Genomic DNA, 17947 nt, shown 5'->3' with positions numbered 1-17947 from the left:
GGGGGAAACGTTTAGATTTGTGGGTTCATTGTACATAAAAGTTACATGTAGGCCACTTTCCCCTGCAGCAGGCAGGATGCACATTGCTGTGCAGGTTTATGTAGCTTAAGGGAAAGGCATCCATCTATTGTAAACACTGTGGTGGGTTTAATGTCGACTGTATCCGTTCACACTGAGCACAAAAGCCAGATGTTAGCCATTATTCTCTCACCTAATTACAGATACAAACACCCAGTTTCCTTCCTTAATATTTACACAAGCATTGTTGCATTTGAATGATTTTGATGGTGCTGCTTCCTTTCTTCCAAACCACTTACTTCAGAAAGTGAAACTCATTAAATAAATTACAAGTAGGATAAAATATATCAAGCCTTTTTTTTTTTGTCATTTTGATGATTATGTCTTACAAATGATAAAACCCCCCACAAATTCTGTCTCTCTGGAAATTAGAATATTGTGAAAATGTTAAATAATGAAAACTTGTAGTGTCACGCCCTAATCAGCTAATTAACTCAGGCAAAGGTTTCCTAAGCCTGATTAGTCAGTTTGGCTCAGTCTGGGTAAGCAGACGGCCCAATGTTCAGTGCTTACTGAACAAACAGAGCCTCAACATGGAGTGCAAGAAGCTGGTTGTTCACAAAGTGCTGAATCCAAACATGTTTAAAGAAAGTTAAGGTCAAGGAAAGAAAGTTTCCCAGCAACAGGCTTTCAACTATAATCCATTCAAAAATAGGAGAGAGTTTCACCGAGGCAGCAGCAGGTGATTCAACAGCCACCAATCACAAGAACCGGACTGTCGCTCCAGTTCTTGGTTTTATTTTCAGATAAAAGAGTTTGATCAAAATTTGTGTTTTTAAAGTGATGATGCTTTCAGGCAGCTTATCTGAAAACATTTACAAGTGAGACTGTGCATAAAATTTTCACCAATGTTTCACAAGAAAAATATTAGCAAACATTTTGTATAAAAGTTACAACTCTAACTTTTAGAGCGATGGCTCATGGAAGCTTAAATTGCCACTTTTCTGACGACCCGTATCAGCTTGATTCGCTGCCATCCTAACGCCACCTTGCACGTAAGCAGGAACAACAACTGAAGCAACCAACTTCCCGGCGGCAATCTATGCGATACTTTTCAGGTGGAAGCCTGGGAAATCGGGAACAAAAATGTAAAAAAAAACAAACAAAAAAAAACTACGTCAACAACCGAGACTCATTTACCGTTTTGCGTGAGCTTGGTGGAACAGAGGAAGCTGGTGATCCAGAACGACTCCTTGTTTCCTTTCAGCGTCAGACTGTTGGTCGGAAGGTTGGCTTTGGAGTACGGCAGCTTCAGGTAGCGCAAACAGTCCGCCAGGCTGGTGTTCTCCTCACACTGGAGACACAGAATAGCAAAACCGATGAGTTAAATGTAGCTGTGTGGCTAAACGTTAAGCTACGCAACCGTCCAAACATGTTTCCGGACTTTACTTTCACTTTAGAAAAGCAATTTATGTTCAGTCTCCTGCAAGAGAACTTAAGATGAATTGAAAATCATATCTGATAATCTAGGGACGAATATTCCACTTTGTTCAGCCTTGTTGAGCTGCACAGCTGAGGCTGTTTGAGATCCAAAGCTTCCACTCAGTGTTGGACTGATTCTTCAGAGTCTATTTCAGGTCTAAGGAGAAACTAGGCCATGCCAGTTTTATTGGGCTTCTCTGCAACCGTCCATCTGGCATTACAATGGGCCTTCACCCCCTTAATGGTGTGAACAAGCAGAATTAAGGAAGTTGGCTTCAGAAATAGCAGGACACCAGGTCATGGGTGTATAACACTGAATCTTAACACTAAAGATAACGACAGTACAACAAAATCTGACTGCTTCTTGTAAGTCTACTGAAATCCCATCCTGGCAGAAACACAGAAAGACAGTTTCTCTGTCTTTCTCAGGACTGGAGGTTGCCGTACACACCATTTGCCTGCGGCTGAGGAAACCCAAGAAGTCTGCAAATATTTGCAGTTACAACTCGACGCAGCGCGGCGGTAGCTTTTTAAGAGAAGATACTTATTTAATCTGCATTTACCCTTTGACATGTCAACTCCGAAACGCACGAAAGGATGAGTTGATATGCAAAATAAACGGGCAGAAGGATCTTTTCCACATGCATGAGCAAGCAGATGAACACTGGCTCTGACTCGAGGTTAAATTTGACCTTAAAGAGGGCATTACTCATCGGCCTGTTGGAGGCAACGTGAGCCGCGTCTCCACCAGTGGCACAAACAGAATGATAAAATAGAGAAGTACATTGTGCCATCCAGAGGCGATGATTCATATAATATTAAACAGGGCGAGTAACCCCCTTTGAAGTACTCTTAGCAACACTGATGCCAACCAGCGAGAGATTTTACTTAGGAGACCTCAAGCTGCATTTTACTAATCAACAAAAAAAATAAAAATATCACTGCTAAATAAAACACTTAGCCAAGAACACAGATTGTGCTTCTACGCTGCTGAGGCAACGCTTTGGTACGGAGGGGAAGCAGTTCTTACCTTATGGATAATGAGCTCATGGGTGCCATCTGGCAGAGTCCTGCCATCTTCCTGCATCAGAGGAACAAAGGAGTAGCCAAACAGTTTCTTCTCTCCTTTGTCTTTTGCTGTCAAACAACAACAACACAGAGGCATGATTACAAGCCCAAAATAGACAACAGAGGCCTGCAAAGTCAAGAAACAGAGGAGGGAAAAAAAATTCACATGAAAAGAAAGAATCAGCACAAACTTCCCATTGTTTCTGAAACAATCTGACAGACCAGCTTTGCGAAAACTTGGTGAGGTCAGATAAGTTAGTGATGCGTCACAAGCGACAATCATTTCAGTACGCGACTACGGTAGCTTCACGGTGAAATAGCGGCATGAGGAAATGCAACAATAATATATACAGTATTTATGTGCCACATGGCTCATAAAAGCAGTTGGAACCTTTCAAAATGCTAATGTTCTAACTTCCTGTGTCACCTAGCTGTGCTGCAGTCCTAATGCCAGCTTGCATACAAACAGGAAGTCGTGTAGCCTAGTACTGTTGCAATGTTTGGAGTCCCAACTGTTGCTAATTTGGTTTCAGCTGACCTGTCCTCACTCACAACATGACCCCCTTAAAGAATGTCGCTTTTTTTATTCACCACAAACTGCACATTTATTCAGTGGAAAGAAAATCCTACGCTTAAAAGTATTGCAACAAAATACCTAGTGACATACTTATTAGCACCCGTATGAATATGGCATGACATTCTCCAAATGTCACGCTTCAAAACGGCAAAGACAAGGTAGCATGTCATTTATTTAATACAAATGTGTGGCTTTAAAACAAGTAGCTTCATGCTAACGCTTGTACATATTTGAAAGGGCTAAAAGGTTTCCCAAATTGCTCGCCAGTTTTAGGAAGGATGATGACAAGAAAAAATAATAACAATAATAACAAATCAACAATTAAGAACCATCTACACAGAAACTCGCTGTTTTGGACGTGAACCAAACATGAACATGATTCAGAATTACCTTTACAAATGTAAACACCAGGAATTTGCTAAAGGCCACTTGAATGTTAATTGTGTGCTTTGGTCAGATAAGCATTACACTCAGGTCTGGTGAAAAACAGAGGATGAAGATGTAGAACAGCACCTCATTGCCTGCAGTAAAATATGGTGGAGCTACTGAAATGCAGTGGGCTTGTTTTGTTTGTTAAAAAGGATAAAGAGAGAGAAGACGAAATAAATAGTGGAATATTACGTTTCATACCAAAATGCATACCAAATACGGGACTTTCTGTCAGTTGGTCAAATGAACTAAAATTAGGTGTTCATCTTTTTTTTTATGCTTCATGTTATAGCATTAAAATGCCCATTTTATTTATGTCTATATTGCGCATCTTTGCCAGGCCTGCCCATAAGTGTGAATGGTGCTGCATGCATCACCATTAAGCAGACGTGAAGCCAGGAAGCAGCTGTAGATATTTTGAGCCTAAAAATGCTTTTAGGGTAACAAATCATTTTTAGCTGTTCGCACAAACTCATTCGGCAGCCCTGGAATTTTATAACGCTTTACAGACTACCTCCTGATCCATAAAGGACGATAGAACTGTTTGAGCTGGTTATAATTTAAATCTAGAGACTCGTGGGGTTTTACAGTGAATTTAGAAAAAGTAGAACATTAAAGTTTTTCAAAGATTCATTCAGAAAGTGAAACTCGTATTACTAAAAAACTGCTCAAAAACCTGTTACTCAGAAAGATTGAATAACCTGCTAGATAGCTTTTAATTCAATACTCTTCCTCAAAAATTTCCATTTTTTAATTGAGTTAGTTAATAAAAATGTTGTAGTTTACGTAGATGTACCCATATAGGTCAGACATCAGAAGATGTCTGCTAATCACAATCATTCGTCCAGTTTTGCCCCAAGGTGTTTACTATTATTTGGCCTTCAAACTTTGGTGTCACCACAGGTTTAAATTAGGATCCTCACAGGCAGCCTTTAGGAGGTAATAACAGCCCTGCCAGAATTAATAAAGCTGTTATAGATACTGTACACAGCCACATGGCCGCCTGGCTTCAAAACAATCACATAGGCTTGCTATGAGAAAAAGAGATGGTTACATTTCTATGCTATCCAAAGTGAGACGGAATAAATGGACTGTACATTTTTATCTCATTTGAAAGCCAGAAGTTGGGCATCCTAGCATCATAGTAAGTAGACATGAAAGTAAATGAGGAAGGAAATATTTCCTGACAATGAGCTAATGAGTGAAATCTGGAAGTACAAATACTGGAATCCTGGGGGGGGGGGGGAAGCTGAAATCAAATTCCAGACTTATCCAGACTGTAGGAGAACAGTATGAAGAAATTAGTGTGGCCTTTGTAATGCTGCATGTAAGAAGAAAACTGTTTCCCCTGCAATGCCTCCTGACAGGAAAGGAGCAACACCGGCAAAGGAGGTGACATTCATTGCAACTGAAAGCTCGGGGAGACGTGCTCGCTCGACAGTGTCACAGCTCGCTTACTGGAGCAATGGCGAAACTCGAAGCGGACATGAGACCCTCGAAACATGTCGACGGGGATGGGCAGCTTGATCTGCTCCGCCCAGCGGGGGCTGTTGTTGTGGTACAGCACCAGAGAGTGGTACTCATCCGCGCCCGGCTCACCGGAGCCAGCAGCCACATAACCCTGAAAGACAAACGACAAAGAGAGTTTAGGGGGCGAACGGGGCGGCGTAGTAAAGAAATGGAGTTATGTGGACAAGCTTTATGTGCTTTCGAGGGTTGAGCATAATGTGGTTGCAGTGGCAGGATTTATATTTGACTCCGTTTTCTCTCCAAGGCCGAGGCAGTGGAGGAAACCGCAGGAGCAGAATGTCACATTGCAGAAGCGGGGCAGCACATCTGACACACACACTCGGCTCCCATCTGGATGAGTCATTTTTAATCCGACGGCTAAGAAACCTCGTGATGAAAACAACACAAGACAAAAAGTAAAGGTGTTTGTTCACCTTTAGGATTTGTCCATCGGCGTCCAGCACGTAAACCGTGATCTCCACGTTCCTGGCGACACTCTTGCCGCCCTTCTCGAACTCCCCCTTCTCCAGCGTCATATAAAGGTCGTTCCTCATCTCGCCTGCAGGAACGGGAGAGCACGAGAGGCCTCGACACGTTAAACAGGCACATAGTCTTTGCAGCATTATCAAGGAGCACTCAAATCTTTGTGTGATATCTCCCTGCAGACTCTCACTAGCAGCAGGAGTGGAGAGCATTTATGATAGCTGTATTTAATGATGTACTGCATGCTGCCCTTGGTGATGACATTTAGATCTATTAAATATCAGCTTCAGGTGGATTTAAAGAAAAAGAAGAAGGGTTCGCTTTGGAAAATGTTATAGAAAATCACTTCCAGCAGAGACTTTGTTTGGCTCAGGATTCCAAGATAGAAATATTTATTTTTAATGCTTTTTTGTTGTGATTTTTGCTTTATTGAAAATGTTGCTGTTTATTTAAAACACTAGAAGTGCTGGAGGTAGTCCACGTTGACTCCACTTTGACATTTACCTATGCAGTCTAGAGATAGGCCAAATGACCTGAAGGATTGCTTTTGTTCTGTAAATAAGGCCATTACCTTATAAGTACCCTGGTAATGGCCTCAACGCATCTCACAGTTGCACAATTGTTCCTTAGACTTAGACTTAGACTGGATAATGCAGCACAACATCAGCTGCAAAAGGTCACATCTCTCCAAAAACACTTCATGTATGCTTCAAAACTAGACTGAAGAGCATTACCTACAGGAGATCTGATCTCCTGTTGGTATCATAGATACCCACCCCCAACATGGACTATTCACACTCCTACCTTCTGGCCTGATGGTCAACGACCACATTTACAATTGAAGAATGGATGCTAATTTGAGCCATCAGTCGTTGGTTCTTTTGGCACTGTTTCAGTAAGTCTGGGGAGAAATCGAAAACCTAGTACTCCTAGTGTCCTAGTGACTTATTATCATTCCAATCTTTTTAGAAGGGTTTGTAACTACAGCTTCTAACTACAACATTTTTTATAGAAACACACAAAAAGCGCAACACTCCACACCGGGGCAAGGCAAAAATTTAGGCCGATGACTTTGTTGATTATTGAAGAAGTTCTTCAAAAACTATTAAAAAGAAAAAAAAATTGGAAAAAGCACATCATACCAATAAAGTACAGTGGAGAACCTGTGTTGCTGTGGGCTTGTTTTGCCTCAAAAGGGCGAGAAAACTTGTCGAAGTAAATGTCACTCTTTCAAAATACTGAGGCTTTACAAATTAAAATCTTGTTTCATCTGAGAAAAATACTAAAAACGTGGTTCTTTCAAGAGAATAAAGATTTAACTCAACACAGAAATGGTTTGCCAGACACAAAATTAGGCTTCTTCTCTGAGCCACTGCTGCTCTTGTATCCTCAAATCTGCAAAGCGTGCAGGTTAAGTGCCAGGAAATGCTTTCTTCTTCTTCTGCAAAGTTTAGAGGCCGTCTATGAAACTTCTGACATATAAAACCTTATGAAGTGTGCGAGTGCAATCACAAGATCTCTACCACAGGGATCAACATTGATTTTCTGTCCTTAACAACAGAAACCATAGCAACATGAGGTAGTCTATATAAACCCATACTGTATCCTTACACATAGAGAGAAATGCACTTGGAGCAGGAAGGCTTTGAGACATGGTGAGATATGTTTTTATGTTCGCAACAATAGGGAAACTGGAAGCAAGAAGGGAAATGGTGGAGGAGGCTGCCAAAGCAAAAAGGCACTGTGGCTTGTGCAAAAGATAATGAGGAGGAATATGCAGTCGGTCAGATACAAATCTAGACTAGCAGCACTAGAAAAAGGAGGAGAGACTGTTTCCTTTGCCCAAGGGCTGACTTAAACATGTGAAACAAGTGAGAGCACTCAGCGTTAAGGGTCTGCAGGCAGACAAAGACAATGAAGGAGATGGTGAGGATAAATCTGTATTAGTGAGGCCCTGGGGTAACGCAGTCTGTGGTTTGTCTGACCTCTTATTAAAGAAAATCTTCATAAATGAAACTTCCCCTCTTGTTCTTTTAAAGCTCAGACTGCACCTTCCGTAAATTGCTTCGCGTCCTGCGTACGTAAAATTAACAGACATCTACCTGTTTGGTTCCCTGTTACAAAGTCAAGCGTATCTTCATTTGTTACCAAGGCGACGAGGCCGAATCCAACTAAGCCTTGGGGTATTGATGTGGGGCTTGTTAATTTAAAAAGACGGCAATCGTCGAGAAACAATGTTTTCTCTTTTGTAGAGTCAATAGTAGAGATAAGCGATTTCAGCATAAGGCCTATAGATGTTAACAGTCGCCATACCCAGAAAAAAACTACTAACAGCTACAGTTGCGCAGAAAGATAATCTTTTGGAGTCCAGGTATGAGACGTAGTTCTGCCTGTCTCTTTATGCTAACCGGTTCGATGTTACAAATGATACAACTGAGAAACTGGCTCTGAGATCCACTGAACTCACCAAAGCACCGGATTTCCTGTTAAGCTAACAGCACAACAACGTTGCTGGCCCTCCATTACAAGTTTTTTGGCGTCTCCTGGCAGCTGTACAGGAGGTTGTAGTGTAGCGTTTCTAAATAACTGTATACACTACTGACCGTATATAGTTTTTGTGCTGTTAATGTCATATTTTTCCATCATACTAGCAGCCCTACAATCATCCATTTATTTTCCATCCCCATTTAAGGCTTCACTGTACGCCCAGTACAGACTGGTCCTACTTCTTCTAATGAAGTCGTGATTCTGACAATGATTTGTATTACGTGTTTTCTCTATGAATATCTCTTGACCTGGAACAGGCAGCACACAAACTTCAATGTCAATGGACTGCAACTGGTTTGAATTAGAAACTATACCATCAATGTTGATTACAAAACAGGAAAATAAACAGTTTCAAGCAAATGTAAGCGTAGAGATCTGTAGATGTAAACCAGCAAATGTATGTTTCTGTGATAAGTAAAAGACCATATCATGCTAATGGTGAAATGGTTAGCGGATTAATTGGCTGTAAAATTAGCCGTGTCACCACATGAGCGTTGTGTTAAATGTACTATGAAATTGCATCTTCCTTTATGTGCGACTTTTTGTTGAACCAGGATCTTGAGGCATTATACAAATTGGGACGAGTGGCATCTTAATTTTAGAGAAAAAGGGCATTTCAAAAGAAAGAAATTTTCATTTTCAAAACAGAACTGTTCCAACGTTATATTCAATTTAAAAAATAAGATAAAAATGTATATTGCTTCCATCCAGCAAAATACTAATTTTTTTTAATACATCTCAACTTTCAAAGTTCAACTCTCTTGTAGGCAAAAATCCAGTCTTTTAGTGAATGTTTATACTTCATGATATTGTCTCATTTATATTGCATTAAATGTAAATGTTTTCACATTTAGCAGTTTTCCATTGTCAAAAAGACAAAAACTCTATATTACAAGACTTCGGTCATTCAAGTCAGTTACTGTATTTAAGGGGTCACCGACCTTTTGGAAACTGAGAGCTAATTCACAGGTATTGAGTATATGTAGGGCTACATAAATCATAACTTAATGATTTATGTATTTTGGTTGATTATAGTTAACTATAGCTATCACTAGCTATAAGTTGGCTAATTATAAAGCTTTTTAAATATAAATATTTAAATATATAAATATTTTAAAGCTTTTAAAATATAAAGGCTAAGTGTACATACTTCAAGGATACTGTTGTGCAAAGCAAACAATAGCATCCTTGAAAAGAAGGCTAAAAAGGCTAGGAGGTTCTGGAAAGTCCTACCTGGCATAATGATGTCAGAGAAGCCCAGCTTCTTGGTGATGCACACCCCGCGGGTGAAGAGGCCCATGTACTCCCGCCTTAGTTGGTCTATGTCTCCATGGAGAAGCTGGAGAGCCACCGCCAAACCTTAAAATATGAGATAATGACAACATTCTTACAAAGCCACAGCATTGCCTTGGTTAGTTCCTTTCTATCGCTTTACCAAAGGCACTCGATGAAGAGCTCAAAATAAAACACCGCCCTAGCATCAAGATTATAAAAGATCACATATTGGCAGTGAAGTGAAATACAAAAAGGACGCACAAGTTTGATTAGATACATGACTTTGAATATATACAGTACAGACCAAAAGTTTGGACACACCTTTCTAATTCAATGGGTTTTCTTTATTTTCATGACTATTTATAAGGCAAGAAATCCCACTTATTAACCAGACAGGGCACACCTATGAAGTGAAAACCATTTCAGGTGACTACCTCTTGAAGCTCATCAAGAAAATGCAGAGTGTGTGCAAAGCAGTAATCACAGCAAAAGGTTGCTACTTTGGAGAAACTAGAATATAAGGGGTATTTTCAGTTGTTTTACACCTTTTTGTTTAGTGTCTATTTCCACATGTGTTATTCATAGTTTTGATGCCTTCAGTGTGAATCTACAATGTCAATAGTCATGAAAATAAAGGAAACTCATTGAATTAAAAGGTGTGTCCAAACTTTTGGTCTGTACTGTATATGTCAGCTGCTACATTAACTGTATAGAGGGCAAGCAGACACCCACGTGTGGACATAAACAGAAAAATACAAGCAGCCAGTGAGTCATCTGCACCCTTTCATTAGGAGGAAATCTTGCATGAAGGTAGCAGCCTCAAATCAATATCCCTTAGAACAACTCCAAATGTTGGCAAAGGTATAATAAAATCCTAGCTCGCATTCATAAAGCTTAAAACGTCATTTTTCTGATGTCCCTGTGAGTGCGCTTTTCGGTCATCGCGGATCCTGGTGAAGAGCAGGGGAGTCGTCTCAGAGAGAAGACGAGATAATGACAGTAGTAATCTCTGTTGTGGATGCAATTTGGAGGAAATTGTGAGGCAGTCTAGAAATCATTAAGAAGGAGTCAAAGAGAGACAATGTACTGGATAAGATTTCCAAGTTTTCCAACTGGCCCGTCAACTAAACGCTACACGGTGTTTTAAGTGTTCGTACTGTGCCTGTGAAGTATGCCGTAACGTTGCATCTCTAATGAATTTGCTCGACTTTTCTTCACTTTATTTATGCCGTTATAAAACAAAGGACAAATCTAGAGAAAACACTGCAGTTTTAAGAGGCCACTTGAGGCTTTCTCAATTCTACCATCCTCCCAGTTTACCACATAGAAATATTTAAGAGGCCAGTGCGTACAAACGATGACAGAATATAATCAAACCAGAATGACATTTATTTTCAAAAGCCTAAAAAGAAGATTTAGGTTCAAACCTCTTAAAGCTGAATTATTTTCATCATTTTTGGATGCTGTTGATTTAATAACAGCAGAGTGAAAATGCCAGTTGTTGAAAGTAAATAGCTCTTTGGAAATTGGAAATATGCTTATATATCAAATAAATACCTTTTTTTGTATATTTTACTAAAGTAATTAAATTAGGGAATGAAAATAAAATGAAAATGAGATGTATTTCTTTTCTTTCTTGGGCCCAATGAATGATTTTGCTTCGTTATAACAAAAATATGTAATTCACATGAAATATTCATTTATTTATTTAAGATAAGAATGGATGTATTTATTTGACACATAGCGCTCCAGCTATATAATAATTCTCACATTTTAAAATAGCAATTTGGAGCCTTTCTAAAGTATTAAATTGTGGCACTTCTAGATTTCCATACAGTTGGGTGGCTTAATTATTGAAAGTCTAAGCTACTGGCTGTGTTTAGATTTGAGCTCCAAATGTCATGAGATGAACTTTCCTTTAAGTGAGATCATTCTTTATAAAAAAAAAAAAAATCTTGATTTAATATTGGTCCTATGTCTTAGGCCGCTATGTCAAAATTATATCTTAGCCGCAAACAGCTGCTCACCTCCAGTCACAAAACCTCTGTGCACGGTGACGTTTTCTATTGGAGCTGTTCTAGTCAGAACTTCCACTAGCAAAGACACACAACGTGTCTGTGACAAAAATGGCTGAGTCCATTAGTGGCGTTAGAGCAGAGGTCATGGAGGTCACGGAGTATGAGTGATGCCCAGCTGCAGGTGAAAGTGGATTGGAGCGCGAACCGAGACAGGTTCCGCAGACAACGTGATGGAGAGACTGCCTGAACCCAGAGCAGAGAGGAACAGATTGAGGCCAAGTATTTTCCTCTCTCCACTGTAGCAGGCCAAGTATTTTATACGTTACTGGAGCGCACAAATTAGAAATTGTGTAGGGGTGGTGGATGGGGAGTGTTCTTAACTAGTGCAACAAGAGCACGTACGGAAAAAAGGTCACAAGTTTTTATTTTTTTTATTTTACTTAAAAAGTTCTGGGCTTCCCCTACATGCCGAGCCCAGGCCAAATGTTCTGTTTACATGTTTACTGGATGTTCCAAATATTGCTTGTCAAAACGTGAACAGAAAAGACGTTTGCCTGAAAGTTGTCTCCACTATTTAAATTAGAATTTTTTTTACCAAAAGCCTTTATTTACCTCATTGGCAACACCAGGAGCACTTTTAAATTCCTGGGTAGAGTGCCAGTCTGCCAAGTCTCCAACCTACTGTACTAGCTAACTAGAAAAAAATTAAATTTGTATATTATCCATGTTGGCTGAGAACATCATCTAAGGAACTGCAGGAATCACTTGTCTCATTTGAGGTCAGTGTTTGTTTACACAACAATAACAAAGGGAATAAAAATGGCCTCCATGGGAGAGTTCCAAGGTGAAAACCACAGACCATGAAGAAAGTAAACCCACAAAAAGGAGCTTTTTGAAAGGTGTGCACCCATTACATTTGGTGCAAAACTATAAGCACAAACTATAACAGTTCTTACGTAGTGCAATGATCTGGGCCCGTAGTGCTGGACAAATCTCTGCAATTAAAACAAACAAAAAACTGAAGGAGAATCTCTGGTCATCAGGTTGTGACCTTAAGTTCAAGAGCTCTTGCATTATGCACAAAGATAAAGACCCAGATGGACACAAGTCCTGCTCTGAATGGCTAGAATAAATAAAAAATAGAGTTGCAGCGACATGACCTTAAACAGGTCATGTCAATGCAGAAATAAATTTTCTGCGGGAATGAATGTAAAAGCCTTGTTTTCCATTTCATACTGTATCGATTAAAAAAGTAAAAGAAAACTTTAAAAGTTGCAAATAAGGGAAAACGATATATTAATATTATTGTTAATATTCCTTACAGTGTTTTTCTATTCACAAGCTCTTAAAGCTATTGCAGGGAACTAGGATTGCTATTGAGCTCAGTAGCTGTAGCCGAGGCTGATAAAAACACCTTCAACCTTCGCTGTTCTCAGCCCACCCAAACTGCCTCTTCTCAGCTTTGAAAAGGAGAGAGAGAGACAGAAAAAAAAAACCCCAACACAAAACAAAAACAGAGTGAGTTGTCGCAGCCTCTTCTGTCGCTGCCTACACACGCGCATGCGGACGTGGGAGCTGAGTTATTAGCCTGACTCACACGAAGCCAAATTCTTATGAAATCCCATTTATGGACCACAGAGTCCAAGTAAACAAAACCATCATCTCCAACTCATCGGCCCTTCTCTATAGTCTGTTGAATTCAATTACCTGAGAAGGGAACAAGCGGCTGTGAAATGCGCAGGTAAAGAAACAGAAATCATCATTTGGGCTCATCATCGTAAGGAAAAAAGGAGCTTTTTTTACTTAAGTCCTTGAGTATTTTGTATTTTAGAGTAAAACTCTTGTCTCTTCCATGCTAATTGGTTGCCAATGTGAGAGTTTGAGTAAACTGCCAGTCCAGGTCAAAAAGGGGAGAAACACAAACAAATGTGTGCAGACATGCACAAATCTGAGCCTGGGATTATCTCACTCTCCTGCACACTTTTTTCCCTCCTAGCCGACATGAACAGTGATAAATGGTGCTCCCTATTTCATGCACAGTGCACTCTAACCCCAGCATCTGTATCCTTGCAGGAACAAACTGCAAACGAGACATTCCTAAATAATGAAGATGAACGGCTATATTTCTGCTTTTATATGTCCACACTGACATGTTACTCTTTCTTTAGTTTTTGAGCGCTGCCCCTTCAGGTCAAATCTGTTATTGTTGTATAACTAGAGCTCAGCTGCAATTATGTAATGCCCTCCAGAATTAGCACGCCTCAAAAAGACATGTAAAATGGTGTAAAGCTAATCTTTTACTCCAGTTGTACAATCTCACATTTAATTTTTAGAAATTAGGAAAACTTATGTTTTAGATCATTATCCTGCTGAAAGTCTGAATGACGACCCTATAATGTATAGCCTGTTATGCAGACGTTGTGACTATGTATTCGATAGATATAGTCTATCAACAAATAGAAGTTGTAGTCACTATGATTAGCAAAAAATAAGCTATGTACTAATTTGTCAATTATGTTGCACCATCATCCTATAAATAAAAAACGACTGTATGAGGACTGACACGTATTGGTAATCGTCACTAAAGATGAAAACGGTTAAACCAGGGGTGTCAATCTCATTTTCGTTTTTTGCCACATCAAGAACATGAATGCTTTTAAAGGGCGGGTTGTGCCAGTATGTATTGACCTGTTCACAAACCATTTAAATACTAAGGAATTCTTAAAATTAAATATTATTGAACATTTACTCAGTCCCTCCAGGATTTTGTGATTCTTTTTGTGATTTTCTGCAATGAAAATCAAAGTGTTTGTGGTACTAATTTGTAAACACTTGCGATATTTATTTATGACGGTAAATACGACTTTTTAATACTCGCTGTATAGATCATGGATTATAATCTGACATCAATTAAGGCTGAGGCAGTTGTTTAGTAAAAGTAAGAAAGTCTTTGACAATTCTTGAGAAAAATCTACAATAAACTCCCAACTGTTGGCACCATTTGTTGGTTTTGAATTTCCACAATAATTGTCAAGAAACCCGAGGGTCTGACTGATATTCGGCAGTAAGCAGACAAAAACTGCATTGATGTGATTGATAACATAATATTTAACAACAATTAATGTTTAGTCTAGAATCTAGAGGGCTACATGAAAAGGTCTGGCGGGCCAGATTTGGCCCACGGGCCTTGAGTTTGACACATGCGGATTAAACAATTCAACATTCTGTTGTCTTTGGGTGATGTTGATGGCTATTTTACATAAGGTATGACAATTTTCCACTTTTATCTGCAGGCATCAAGCAGAGTAAAGTAGATAAGCGCACACACAATCATGGATTTAATGGTACGGACACCGAACAGCGTGAGTTATCTCCTGATCATTTGATCCCATGGGAGAGGCTCTGCGATGTTAATAGGGCCAAGTCATGCATAAGTTACAATGATGAGCAAATAAAGCCGAATTCTCAGAAGAAACCTGATTAAGATTTTGTTGGAAGTCGAGTACGAGATAAGAAACCAGCAGGAGGAGGAAGCTGTGACGAATTAACGGGTGCTTAGCTTTCCAATTATCAGATAGGGCTTCGGTTTTAGTTGTGCCTATAACTAAGAAATACAATAGGCTTTGCAATTTTTTTCCTTCCACAATATGAACACATTTGAATTCTTTTATGCTATTTACGTGTTACTTCGAAAGCACTACTCAGACTCTGCACAATGTGCTTAATGGCTCTTACTCATGAACACGCACACGCTTGAAGTGATACCAATTTAACATTTTAGACTTGCAATAAGTTCTCTCAAGACGTTATTGGTCTTCTGGGGGATTCTTGACATTCTGCTAACCACTTTTCCACAATTCCCCTGCTTACTGCCAACACTCCTTAATTACCACGCTGTTTTATTAGGTGAACGATGGTGTTTTCAGTCTCCATGCCAGCCGTATGAACACCAACCGGCTGTTTTTGAAACATGCAAAATCTATAAATCAGAAATTTAATTTCTCAGGTTAAGGTCATTGTTTGGAAATTTATTAGTAAGTGTATGTTTGCAAACCAAATTTCTAACTTTCGTTGCCCTTTCTAATCTCATTTCGGTATTTTCAGTGCATTCTTCCTCTAGTTTTCAAGTTATTCTTCATTATTTGCAAGTTTAAGTTACTCTAGTTGGCAACTTCCTTTTAGGCAATGACAAATTGCAAAGTAGTGCATGTTTGAATCATCAAAAATTGAATGAAAAACAATATACAAGGAGGATCTCCTCACTTCTTTTACGTCCTTTTTATGACACCTTTTCATACTAACAGTCTTTCTTTGACATCCAAGGCACTGAATGTTCTCACTCCCCGCCAACCTGTTGCTATGGGAAACTGCTGATGCTGATGTTCAGCGCGATGCAGACGCAGCTATCTATTTATATAAACCACCTGAATGCATGTGAGATCGCAGGTTTTCTGCACACACAAGTCATCCAGTGCTCCTCCAAACAGAGATTTTTAACATCACAGAAAAGCTGAATCTGGCCTTAGAGATACAGCTAATACAGCATTAGCTGGATCTGGCATTACTTTGATCACTTCTACCAAAAAATGATAAAAGTTTTATCATTTTTCTTGCATTGAAAGAAAGATAAAACTCCCCCCCCCCCCCAGATGGAATGATAAAGAACATAAAAGAGATTCTTACCAGTGTTGGATCCAGACAAGTTGTACCTGGAATTGGCTTTTTTTATGATGTTCTCGTGAATTTGGTACCACTCAATCTCTGTGTTGCATCTTAATTGGAAACAAAAAAAAACAATATAAGTATATATATATACATATATATACATATGTAAGTATATTTTACAGAAGTGAATACTATATGTGGCTGGGCTTTTACTGACTTGTATGAATCACTCCATCTCAAATACATACATACACCCCCACTAATTTTAGTAAAATATTCCTTAGCAAGTCATGGCTCAGACAGACTATCAAGTAACTATTAGCATAATAGACAGCTCTTCTTTGCTGTAGCTCATGTAAACTGGCTGTTTGCGACTTTTTATCAAACCCCACAAATCTTTAATGAGGTTGAGGTCAGGCCACTTTTGTGTTGGGAGTGTTTTCCTGCTGAGACATACCGGAGCAAAACAGTTTTATGCTCCATGGCCTTATAAGTATTATGTTTTTATTTGTTTCTTGTATGTGTTAATCATCTGTGTTTTCAATGGGTGTTTGCATTGTAAAACACTTTGTGGCTTTCTGACCTGTGGGAGGTGCGACGTAAATAAAACTTAATTACTTACTTACTATTGCACTTTCATAGCGAGTGTAAACCCAGAATTATTACCCAAAGAACTACCCTAAGTTCTTTGGACTTTCTGATTGTTTTATTGGTCAGTACAATGATTTGTCAAACAAGTTGTATGCTGGTAAAAACAAAAAAGTGTCTACTAACAATGATTCAATCTAATTGTTAACAAGAAGTCGACATATGTTTTTAAGTCCATTATAAGTGCATGTACGCATAATTTTGAACATGACTGAATTGGAGAAGATACACAAAGCATTCAAACGTCTAAGTTGTATTGTTGTATGAATACATCTACGTGAAGATGGCTGTAATAAAAACATTTTTTTTTCCAATTGGAACATTAAATCACCTAACGTACGTCAGAAACAAAATATTCTGCAGACTCAAAGTCCAAAAACATTCAGCTAAAACTCTATAAAGACCCAACTAACAGACCCTGTTTACTATTGTCGTGCATTTTAAAACAGGAGGCAGCATTTTTGAGCAAAATGTACATGTTCTATTTATAATTTAGGCCAAATTTCTATGTCACCCGTAACTTATAACCTCAAGGGCGTCACGGGAGCAAAAAATATTGGACTGGCGAATGCGTCCTCTGACACTTCTGCAAACAAAACCCATCAGAAAAGGAGTTTTTTTTTTTTTTTTGCTATAAGTTATATTCTATTGGACAAAAAAAACCAAAAATATTTGTTGGTTCCGAATCGTTCAACTTATTAAAGAAAAACAGGAATATTTTCTCCTCTGACTTACGCATAAACCTTCAGTAAGTGGTCATCCTTGGAGTCAGCAGTGAGGAGATCCGCAATGCTGACAACAGCACAGCCGAACGGCCGCCTGTACTGCACACTGCACAGGTTCTTCTTCTCTCCTGCTCCCATCCTCCCTGCACAGACACACACACACAATACAGAACCAAAGAGAATTATTAAAATGCACCATATTTGAGTGAACACAAATTAACCAAAGTAACACCGGAAAAGCTCATCAACTTCAGAAACTCGAATGTAAAAGTGAAACCCAAATATAGATGCATCATAAATTCCACTTCTCAGAGAACTGAAATATTCTACAAGACCAAATATTTTTAAAAAAAAATCATAACTTGATTGGTCTGAATAAGAAATGAACACTTCAATAAACAAACAATGTGATAAAAATTTCACTTTTGCCTGGTCAATGGTCAATTCTCCCCAAATTGTTGAATGGGCTTTTTGTTTTTTTTAACAGTCATCTCATGGCTACA

At 39.0% G+C, this 17947-nt stretch overlaps 1 protein-coding gene across 3 annotated transcripts in view; it reads right to left on the bottom strand.

Moving 5' to 3' along the window:
* The window catches only part of dock4b (dedicator of cytokinesis 4b), a 122098-nt gene that overhangs the window by 45895 nt on the left and 58256 nt on the right, over positions 1 to 17947 (bottom strand). For all 3 annotated transcript variants that reach the window (XM_032589260.1, XM_032589263.1, XM_032589262.1), the window contains exons 11-17: positions 17455 to 17587; positions 16090 to 16178; positions 9347 to 9472; positions 5518 to 5642; positions 5033 to 5195; positions 2531 to 2637; positions 1219 to 1372 (exon numbers count right to left, since the gene is read on the bottom strand). In XM_032589260.1, the coding sequence (XP_032445151.1) occupies positions 1219 to 1372; positions 2531 to 2637; positions 5033 to 5195; positions 5518 to 5642; positions 9347 to 9472; positions 16090 to 16178; positions 17455 to 17587 (897 nt within the window). The remainder of the gene's footprint in view (positions 1 to 1218; positions 1373 to 2530; positions 2638 to 5032; positions 5196 to 5517; positions 5643 to 9346; positions 9473 to 16089; positions 16179 to 17454; positions 17588 to 17947) is intronic.

Source organism: Xiphophorus hellerii, chromosome 17, assembly GCF_003331165.1.
Source record: "Xiphophorus hellerii strain 12219 chromosome 17, Xiphophorus_hellerii-4.1, whole genome shotgun sequence".
Lineage (NCBI taxonomy): Eukaryota > Metazoa > Chordata > Actinopteri > Cyprinodontiformes > Poeciliidae > Xiphophorus > Xiphophorus hellerii.
Note: the sequence above shows the minus strand (reverse complement) of the source record. Positions and strands in the feature narration are given on the sequence as shown.